The sequence below is a fragment of the Hypomesus transpacificus genome, chromosome 12 (assembly GCF_021917145.1).
Source record: "Hypomesus transpacificus isolate Combined female chromosome 12, fHypTra1, whole genome shotgun sequence".
NCBI lineage: Eukaryota > Metazoa > Chordata > Actinopteri > Osmeriformes > Osmeridae > Hypomesus > Hypomesus transpacificus.
The window spans coordinates 8,446,032-8,455,956 of NC_061071.1; the positions used below are offsets into that span (position 1 = coordinate 8,446,032).

The window sequence follows — 9,925 nt, forward strand, 5'->3', positions numbered from 1 at the left end:
TTAAACAAAATTGAAATGTTTAGTCAATTGTAATGTATGATAAAACAGCCATGTATAACTATATATAAAGACATAGACTTGTGTTAAATAATGCTTCAATTTTATTTTGAAATGTAAATCGGCATTAGGACACATTTTCTTTTTTTTCTGAGGTGCAATGCTGCTGCTTTAACAAAGACATTTTAAACTTAGCAGGTCACAACTTTGTGACAGTTGTTCTGATAGTGACTTTTAACCTGGAACGTTTCTTTATTTTATGAGAGTGAAGATGTGCACGGTCTAAAGGCTATGACGTTGGTTGTATTTTAGTTGTTGGGCTGCAAGTTTTACGACAGTTATTGTTCCTTTACGTTGCCGATGTGGAGCACGGGTCGTTAAGGGCGGGGCTTGGTTGCGAAGGACCCCAGCCCAAAGGTTTGGTCTCACTTGACTGACACCATTTAATATACAGACTATTAATTAAATAATTCCCTTTAATTAGATAGACAGATTTCATACAAGTAGTGAGAACCAATGTATCCATTCTATGCTTAACTGTTCATCCATTCTTTATGCTCAATATTTTGTCTTTGGCAATTAAATCACATTGCACTCAAAATATAACCCATGGTAGACATGCTTTACCAAGAAATGCATTCAAATAAACAAAACATCAAAACTGATTGTGTGGAGAGTGGCCCAGGCTAACTGTTTGTGTGCTTCTTCTGCTGGTGGAACCGAGAGGGACCAGCATCAGCCTGCTGGGGTTTAGATGCCTTTGGCTCCACCTGGTGGGGTAGCAGGTCCTGCATGACGCCGTTCTTGAAATCCTTCCAGTGACCACGCTCCATGAAAAAGGTGCAAAGCTCCTCATCACTGTAAGCGCAAACATCCACACACGCTTCACTGCATGTTTCTGGCAGAACGGAGCGTTGTCCGTCTCCGTGACAACAGGAATGCTTCGTGTCTCACCTCGGGTAGGTCTTCTGAAGAGCCTCCAGTTTTTTCAGGGTGGTGTCATCCACATGCTCATCAAAGCGTGTCTTCTCCATTCGCAGGATCTCCACACTGCGACTGACTAGAACGAACCTGCGGCAGTCTCTCTGCTTCTGGGGCATCAGGTACTGATTCAAACCCTACCCCCCCCCCCCCCCACACACACACACACACACACACAATAGATATGTCATGCTATAAATCAACCAGATTCTCTCCAAATATTCCTGAGACAATGCATCGTACAAATGTGCTGCCCTGGCAGAGGTTGTCGACGAGGAAACAAGCAACTTTAGGCACATCCGCCGGGAGGCCTCTGGAGGGAGACGGGAAGTTTGTCATGACTGTGTTGTCAGAGAGGCTGAGGAACAAGAAGAGAAACAAAAGCATTGGATATCTTCCGTTAAGCCGTGGAAAAAAGCTATGTGAAAGATCTGAACAGCTCAGAGCACTGGAGGACAGAGGGCACCATGGGTTCCCAGGATGGAGAGGATATTACCACTGCTGTGTCTGTACGTCCTTAGGGTGGCCAGGCCGTCGGTTACATTTGGCTTGATTCTCGCGCACTGCAGTTCACAAAGGGAAAATCAATTAGCTCTCTTCCTGTTGACCATTCGTCAATGTGTCTTCCCGTCAGTGTGTGTGTGTGTGTGTTCCATTTCCATACTTGTCTGTTGGTGCTGTTTGAGAAGCTGTCTGTAGGTCCTGCAGGACTTGAGATCCACCATTCTCAGCACATCACACTGGCCCTTAAACAGGTGGCACAACACTACAATACCTCTCCCATAGAAACTATATTAATACAATACTGTACTGCAAATAACTCCTCTATTACCTTGCCAATGAAAATGATGTCGCCCAAGTCATTAGTGTCCTTGACAATCACACGACCATACCGGATCTGTTGTGTTTTGGAGTGGTCTGCCATCATCTCAATGAGAGAGGATGACCAGGAAGACACAACCTCGACTGACCTGTTTGTGTGTGTGTGTGTGTGTATGTATGGGTGTTTGTGTGTGTGTGAGAGAGCAATAGGATCAGATGGAAAGAGAAATGAACGAGAGCAAAAGTGCCCGTAAAACACATTGCCTAACTCGTGCCCTATAAATATTCGACAACCCCTAATGGCTCGTTCGTCCAAACCTGAAGTAGCTGAAGCGATAGTCAAACTCCCTCTTGAGCTCCACGTCCATTTTGTTCGCAAAGAAGTCCTCCTTGTCGATCACCATGAGCTCCGTCTCCTCCATGCACACCACCGTGGCGTTCCTCCTCAGGCCTTTGATCAAGGCCACGTCCTAAAACGTTCATCCCGTTACGCCCAATCCACGGCTGAGACCAGAGCGACACCGGCCACTGATTCGTTGTGACATCTCACCCCAAAGCTCATGCCCTTCCTTATCAGTATGGGCTCCTTGGTCAAGAACGCACTGGTGCCATCCTTGTCTTTGGTGATGGCCAGCAGGCCGGTGAAGATGAAGTAGAAGCTCTGTCCTAGATGGCCAATCCTGATCACCACCCTGCTGCGCTCCAGCCTACGGGGACACACGTGGCAGAATTACTTTCACTGGGAAGGAGAGAGGAGGGAAGAGGAAAGGAGAGGACAGAAAAAAAGAACATAGAACGAAGGGAGACGAGACGAGGCGGGGAAAAAAATATCAAAGAAAATGAGAAGAGAAAGGAAAAAAATGGAAGACATGAGCACACGAACGTGTGAGCTCCAGTGGTGTGACCCGGCCACACCTCTGGTAGCGGACCACCCTGGCCAGGAGGAGCTGCAAGGTGACGCTGTAGCGCCTGTAGAACTCCAACTCGCTCAGCATGTTGTGCAGCAGAGACACCTCGGCAACAGTACGGTGTTCCGGGGGCTTCCGCATGATCTCCACCAGCCTGACTGGAATCCTGTCCTGGAGGGACCCAGACCCAACACACAATAGAGACATCAGGGCAGTCACAGAAGCGACATGGCTGTGCTTAAGAAGTGCTTTCCTTAGGCCAAACTGTACCTCTTTCACTTTGAAGTGGTTCAGGTCAAAAACAAGGTTTTTACCCTGCAGATAAAGACATGAACTTGTCACATGAACGTTCAACATCCCCTGATATCCTTGACCGACGCTCACACACACACACACAAACACACACACAAACACACACACCGTTCCTATGGACGGTCGATTGGTGAGGCTGTCAAAGAAGCTGAACTCCATGATGTAGCGGAAGTTGGAGTGGGCCATGAAGTAGCGGCACACGCGGCACATGAGGAGGATTGTCCTCACTGCACGCTTGAAGCGCATCAGGTTGGGGCCCTGAGCGTGGGGGGACTGGCGGGATGCTGGCTTCCCCGCATGCTGGAACCGTGTGAAACCTGTCGGCTGGGTCGGACGGAAGGATTGAGGGAGGAAAGATAACCACATAACACACACTGCCTGCTTTAATACCAAGGCCCAAAATAAATACTTCTTTGTCATTTTGTAGGTCATGGATAAGCTAAGTGTTTGGATATAAAGCTCATTTGAGCTGATTGTGTGAATGACTGTGTACATGTGTGCATATCCAAGGAGAGTTGACCTCATCTTTACCTCATCTTGGTTCTCTTGCTGCGGGGTTTCTGCAAACTCAGACACTAATTAATGATCGTAACAATATGAAACACATCTGTCTGCAGATGTAACTAACTAATATTCACTAAAGATGGGTTCCCTTGAAGGTCTTACCTTGAGAAGAGTTCTCCATAGTGCAATGATATACAGTACAGCTCTTCAGTCAAATCAAAACAAATCTGGAATCCAACATTCTACAAGAGTCTATGATGTCACTAACTAATTTGTAAGGGTAACAGCAGTAAACTGTTGATAGGCGGTACCAACAACGCCCGATGATGTCCCCTAAAACTAAGTGTTTCCACTAAGTGTTCTTAGTTCAGAAGTATTGCGTGTTATTTCTGACATTTCACACACTTTTTAAGTCAGAGGAAAGGGTTCTTTAAATCAAACACCAATTGTTATAGAAATATAATGAATATACTGTATTTATAATGCTGCTTCTAAGGCTCATAAAGTTAACCTGTTTGATATGTACTTTAAACCACATTAGAGGTCTCATACACAGTATAACCACAGTCACGGATCAACATTGTCATGAACATTACACAGGTTTCAGTACAAATAATACATGTTCCGTTCCATACATGAATGACTAAGAGGCAGTGTTGGATAGGTTGGTCACAAAGCACAGTATGGTAGTGTTCTTATCTAGGAGAACAGGCATGTCACTGGTACCAAGGAGAGGGAGATTATCTTTACCTTAGGAAGAACGTATTGTACATGTAATACTCGCGTTTCACATATCAGCCCTCGTGTCTGCATTCCTTCCCTTAATCAAACCCTTTTTTTCCCCTTACCCCGTTAACTCCCTCCCCTAACTCTCGAGGTACCCCACTTTCACAGTCTTATAACATATCATGTTTCACATTACACGTTGTTATTCAGATATGCACAGGGAGTGTTTATTAAGAGTCCAGTGATTGGTCTTCTTCCACTAAGGGGGGTGTGTCCCACCAGTTGATTATTGTTTTCATCATTGTTATTGATTGGCAGACATGCCCCCTGGCATTGAGATCCTCATTGGTCGATCCAGGCAGAGCTGGATCTTGTTTCCAGTGCTCCTCGTCACCTTGGCAATCCAAACAGTATATCTGAGTTTCAAAACAAATACAAAAAAACTACAAAACGAGTAGAAAGGCTCAGAGTGGTGGGTATACGGTCAGTTTTAAACACAGTAGAAAGGTTTGGGCTCGCTGTTTTTTTGATTGTCTTGAGATGGGCTCAGTTATCAGGTGTCAGAGACTTTGGGAAGGGGGATGGGGGTCCTGGTGGCATTTAGGAGAAATCCCACATCCCTTCTGTGGGGTCGGTTGTGGGGACGGTCGGGATGTGGCAGGATGGGGTGGGGGGGCAGGAGACTGGGGGCTCGTCAGGGCTGGAGAGGGGCACGGCGGGGTACATGAGACTGAGGAAGGAGTCACGGGTATGCCTCTTTACCTGCACACAGGAAACAGGAGAGAGTTCAAATAAAAGTAGTCAAACACCAGTTCCAGTGTAGTCAAACACAACAGAGGGAGAGAGAGAGAGAGAGAGAGAGAGAGAGAGAGAGAGAGAGAGAGAGAGAGAGAGAGAGAGAGAGAGAGAGAGAGAGAGATAAAAAGAAAGACAAACAGAGAGAGAAAGACAGACAGAGCGAGAGAGAGAGAGAGAGAGAGAGAGAGAGAGAGAGAGAGAGAGAGAGAAAGAGAGTGTGTGTATATGGTGAGACCCACCTGCTTGAAGAAGGCATGGGACAACAGTGCGGAGGCAGAGGGTCTATGGAACACAAAAACACCACACACACAAATCATATCTGGGCATGGAACTGTCACATAAAACAGTACTGTCGATCAGTATGATTACATGGGTCTGTGCGTGTGTGTTTCTGTGCATCTCTCTGTGTCTGTGTGTGCGTGTGTGTGCCAGGCTAACCTGCGTTCAGGCTGCTGCTGCAGACACAGCTGGACCAGGTTGTGCAGTGTGGCTGAGTGGTTCTTGGGCGCAGGGCTCTGGGGTCTCTCTGGGGCCGTGCGGGTCAGGCTCCCCATGGCGACGCTCTCCCCGATACCAGAGTCCACCCCGGAGCGGGACACCTTCAGCCCCCCCAGCTCCCCCAGGGGGAAGGGAGCCACGTCCAGCAGACAGCAGTGGGACCCCCTCAGCTTCTGGAGCAACATCTGACCCCCCGACACACATCTATCAGACGGTTGGAACCAAGCTGCTATGCCTCTTTGGCAAGGCCTTCATTCAGTCGGGATTGAATGCTATCATATCATACGATTGGCTGGTATCATTACCTGAGTTGGGGGCATGTCCTGGAATGGCACCCTGCCACTCACCAGCTCACAGACCACGATGCCCAAACTGTAGATGTCTGACTTCACCCCGTAACCATGGAGATCCTGGGGAGGGGGGGGGAGGGGGGGGGGAGCGAGTGTGAGGACGGCATGCGGGAGAGGTCAGTCCTCATCGTACTCTCGCTGTACAAAACACGGTCCCTTCACGAAAAGGTCAAAGGAAGTCGGCGCGGAGCCGTCCCGCTGTTACAGACCTGTCTGAGCAGCTCCGGGCTGAGCCAGGGCAGCAGGGCGGGGCTGTGGTGAGGCATGTCGAACACGGCCCGCACCCTCTTCCCATCACGCATCATACTGTAAACACTGTGCAGCCCCGAGAGGTAGACACGCCCCTCACCAGACAGCAGGATGTGACTGGCCTTCAAGCCTCTGAGAGACAGAGAGAGACAGGGGGGGGGGGAGATGATGCACCTCTTAACAACTCCTGTGTAATGCATTGTCTTCATTTAATAGAAGCTTTTATCCAAAATGACACGGGGGCGGGGGGGGGGAGATTTTATCCTGCAACCTCATTATCTGTAGGCCAATCTCAGTACCGCTGAGCTGTACCCGTGCCATGCGTCTCTCTAAGTGGGCTATTGCTCGCTGCCTGCGCTCACCTGTGGACGTAACCCATGTGGTGCATGTACTCCAGAGCCTTCAGGACTCCGTACAGGAGGTACGCTATCAGGGACTCACTCATCCCATCAGGGAAGCATGTCCTCAGCAGCGCATCTGCAGAACCTGAGAGAGAGAGAGAGAGAGAGAGAGAGAGAGAGAGAGAGAGAGAGAGAGAGAGAGAGAGAGAGAGAAGAGCCGTAAAGGAGATGGTTGATGAGAGGAGTAGGAGCGTGACAGAGCAGGAGCAGAGACTGACCGTAGCTCATGAGCGGTGTGAGGACCCACAGCTGACAGCAGGAGCTGAAGACCAGGCGCGAGGTCAGCAAGTTGGGGTGGCGGAACAGTCTGGAGAGAAGCACCTCGTTCTGAGGAAAGATCAAAGGGGTTGGCTTCACACTGTCGAACTTGAAGAACAGGCCGTGTGGATTAACAGTACAGCTGGACTGATTTTTTTGTTGTTGCAAATATATCGTTTTAGGTTTCCGAATGTGTCTGACCCTAGAAGTTCCTAGAAACTCACCATCAGCTGCAGGAGTTCATCCTCGGTACACTCGTCCAGGTTGGTGTGCTTGACTGCCACCAGCTGGCCGGAGGGGATGTGGCGCGCCATACTAACCTGGCTCATGTTATTGAAGCCTTTCCCTGCAGACATGTTAAATTGGAAAATACTAGGTTCACTACAAGTAAATATAAATTATATCTGGTGTACTAGGAGAGAGAACAGGTCTGTATTGCACCAGCCAGTGAAATGTGCCGTGGTGACTAGAGACTTGGGTTCCCACCGAGTTCGGACAGCATCTGATAGTGGGAGGGTTCAGCAGAGAGGCCTGTGAGGTCATCGCAGCCTGTGGCCACGATGACAGTGCAGTCTGAGACATCAGAGCTCTGTGAAGTAACACACACACACAGACACTCTTACAGCACCGTCATGAAGCCACAAATACAGCCTCTGTGTCTTCAATATTTAATGGAATATTACATACAGAAAGAGCTACCTTGAAGCTACAGTTATTAGGTTTTCAGCAGTGAAAAGAGATGATTCGCAGGTTTACAAATGAGACTAGATGAGGGTCTTTTGGACTTTTAGACTATAGCCACCCACTTGTATGGGTGGGTGGGTATAGCTTCGAGGTAGAACATTTCAGAAGAAGAGGTCACAGGTTAGCTGCACCTAGCTTTGGCACCTGCTAAATGAATACATGACTACGTTATTGGTGTTGTGACGACTGAGGTGAGATATCTGTGTCTGCCAGTGGATGGCGCTGTGGCACTAATGACAAAAAGAAGGTGATGTTGAGGACACTCCTGTGATGACGGGTGTTGAGGTTGGGGAGGCTGTGGGATGTGAAGGGGGTTGGGATGTACTGACTGCGGTAGATTGCTCCAGGGTCAGCTGACGAAGCGTTTTTTATAAAAAGAATGCTGTTGTGCAGCATGAATGCAATTTAGGCTTGCTGGAATGAGATGATGTTGTCAGCAACAATGACCATGTTGTAGTTTAAAACAAAAGCTCCATCCTTCCCCCCCGATGAAGCTCTGAATGGTTCAGTCCTGTTGACCTCTACCATAGTGTTGGACACACCAGCCCATAAACGAAGAGAAAAGGGGGTCTTGCTAAGTGGACACAGCACTGTACTGACCAGGAATTGATGGCTGATGTCCTCATACTGATCCTCTAAGCTGATTGGCCGGACCTGAGAGTGGGAGATGCAGGAGCAGTCCTGGGGGAGAGGGGGAGGAGGGGTGAGACATGCCCAAAAGAGGAGAGTGGGAGAGAGGGATGGAGCACTTCAGCTCCCCAGGGGAGGAAAGAGGAGCCCAGTACCCACAGATGAAACAGGAGAGTGGGAGAGGTGCTGGTTGAAAGCAGGACGAGAACACAGCAGAAAAACTGAATGTGGTTTGTGAAACAAGGATGGGGAGGCACTTTGTAAACAATGACAGCGCTGTGTCTGTGTGGATGCAGAGCGGATGGGACAGGAACGACAGGGGGATGTCTGGTACTGATGGATGAGGGATTAGCCACACTCATGATTTCCCAATAGATAGATTAAAATGTAGATGGATCCATATATCCCGACAGCTGATAAAAAAAATATGGCTAATTATAACACAGACAGTGTTATATGGACATGACTGGCTAATGATAAAACGGGTTTAGACTATACAGTTCGAATGCAGTTACAATCTCATTGGAGGCCGGCTAAATGCAGCAATTTTTATAAAGCATAATCTCCTCGTCATCTTGAACCACTATCCAAATTCCATGCTGAGCAAATAATAAAATCCTTACCAAGAAAGACATGGAGTCCTCTTTGCGGGGGTAGCGCTTCAAGAGAGGGCATTTATCCCTTCCACGACACGCGCTAGAAAATGATCAAGTCAGAAAGAGACCAAACAAATAAAGACATTGTAACGTGTAATACCAGCTCCAGTAGTGTTTCGTGTATTAAAACCTCTTTCAGCATTTCCAGGACAACAATCAACCCCATCAGCGGTTTAGCACTCGTGCGCAGTGTAACTACCTGGTACCGTCTCGGATTCCACTCAACTCGCATCCGACATCAAACCCCAAAAAACGATCATCCACCGACTCACTACGGAAAAAAATTCGGATGCTCAGATCTCATTTAATTGTGTACCAAACGTGTCTGACTCTTGCAACACAATTAATGTTGCTTTAAATATGTGTTCTAGACAAGTCCTGCGCAAAGCGGGCAAGCCAACTGCAAATCTATTTACTGCAAATAACGTCTGACAGAGAAGGAGACTTTGAGGGCAGAGTTATTTCAAGGACAGATAAAGCCCTATGGGACGTGGACGTTTTTTAGGGGTTGGGAACTTGTAGGCTAACCTGCAGAACAAATTTAATTTCCGACAACATTTCAAGATTAGTCAACCAATATTCTAAATGCCAAGGGAGCTCACCGTACAGACCACCCCCCAAAAAACGATCATTTATGCAGTATGCAGCGGTTATTAAATCAAGAATGACATTTTATTAATACTCATCTCCTAATCCAAGCCACACAAAACACGCCAAACAGTAACAGAACAACAGTCCCAAATGTTGGCTAAATAAAGTTTTGAGTAGCCAGAGTATGACAACGTAATTATATTCAGGTCCTTAAACTTAGTTTATTTAAAAATAATCGTTACGGACAATTTTGTTATGAGCAGAACCTATAGAATGTTTGCCTTTCAGTTAGTTCAGGCGTCTGATTTATAGTAAAAGTACACAAACGTAAAAATTGCAACAACATACTGCACCTACATTTTGCTCCACTCCCAGCTGTTTTGACGTACTAACGTAGCTGAGAAGGAACGAGAGTAAAAGTCTGGATTTTAATAATACTTTTTTTTAATCCGTAAAATATTTCACTAGTGACTTTTATTTCGCTTTAATAATGTAGTAGT

The 9,925-nt window shown here is 47.3% G+C and overlaps 2 protein-coding genes across 5 annotated transcripts; both read right to left on the minus strand.

The window, feature by feature from the left end:
- Positions 1-221: 221 nt before the first annotated feature.
- On the minus strand, positions 222-3,790 carry LOC124474850 (cyclic nucleotide-binding domain-containing protein 2-like). Its single transcript, XM_047031304.1, has 13 exons — positions 3,687-3,790; positions 3,552-3,595; positions 3,129-3,344; positions 2,979-3,023; positions 2,716-2,879; positions 2,351-2,507; positions 2,119-2,270; positions 1,811-1,949; positions 1,643-1,724; positions 1,475-1,541; positions 1,222-1,336; positions 952-1,115; positions 222-855 (listed from the first exon to the last, which is right to left on the minus strand). The coding sequence occupies exons 1-13, from the start codon at positions 3,703-3,705 to the stop codon at positions 684-686; spliced, it is 1,536 nt and encodes a 511-aa protein (XP_046887260.1). The 5' UTR covers positions 3,706-3,790; the 3' UTR covers positions 222-683.
- Positions 3,791-4,000: 210 nt separating this feature from the next.
- On the minus strand, positions 4,001-9,817 carry stradb (STE20 related adaptor beta). 4 transcript variants are annotated; one of them, XM_047031305.1, is made up of 13 exons: positions 9,783-9,817; positions 9,034-9,105; positions 8,802-8,874; positions 8,149-8,229; positions 7,291-7,393; positions 7,029-7,150; positions 6,765-6,873; positions 6,508-6,631; positions 6,106-6,277; positions 5,852-5,956; positions 5,487-5,731; positions 5,288-5,330; positions 4,002-5,012 (listed from the first exon to the last, which is right to left on the minus strand). In XM_047031305.1, exons 3-13 carry the CDS (start codon positions 8,811-8,813, stop codon positions 4,851-4,853), a joined length of 1,278 nt encoding a protein of 425 aa, XP_046887261.1. In that variant the 5' UTR covers positions 8,814-8,874; positions 9,034-9,105; positions 9,783-9,817; the 3' UTR covers positions 4,002-4,850. The 4 variants fall into 4 exon arrangements, with proteins under 4 accessions (XP_046887264.1, XP_046887261.1, XP_046887262.1 ...); XM_047031306.1 differs by having other exon boundaries at positions 9,779-9,797; XM_047031307.1 differs by lacking the exon at positions 9,783-9,817 and adding an exon at positions 9,437-9,765.
- Positions 9,818-9,925: the final 108 nt, after the last annotated feature.

What these genes read in the sequence shown, in the direction of transcription:
- LOC124474850 (XM_047031304.1), bottom strand. An exon ending in AGGGTGGTCCGCTACCAGAG is followed by an intron (nt 2,508 to 2,715) that starts GTGTGGCCGGGT and finishes GTGTCCCCGTAG; the next exon opens with GCTGGAGCGCAGCAGGGTGG. An exon ending in GACGTACAGACACAGCAGTG is followed by an intron (nt 1,337 to 1,474) that starts GTAATATCCTCT and finishes CTTGTTCCTCAG; the next exon opens with CCTCTCTGACAACACAGTCA.
- stradb (XM_047031308.1), bottom strand. An exon ending in GCCCGGAGCTGCTCAGACAG is followed by an intron (nt 5,957 to 6,105) that starts GTCTGTAACAGC and finishes CCCCCTCCCCAG; the next exon opens with GATCTCCATGGTTACGGGGT. An exon ending in CCCATGCCTTCTTCAAGCAG is followed by an intron (nt 5,013 to 5,287) that starts GTGGGTCTCACC and finishes TCCTGTGTGCAG; the next exon opens with GTAAAGAGGCATACCCGTGA.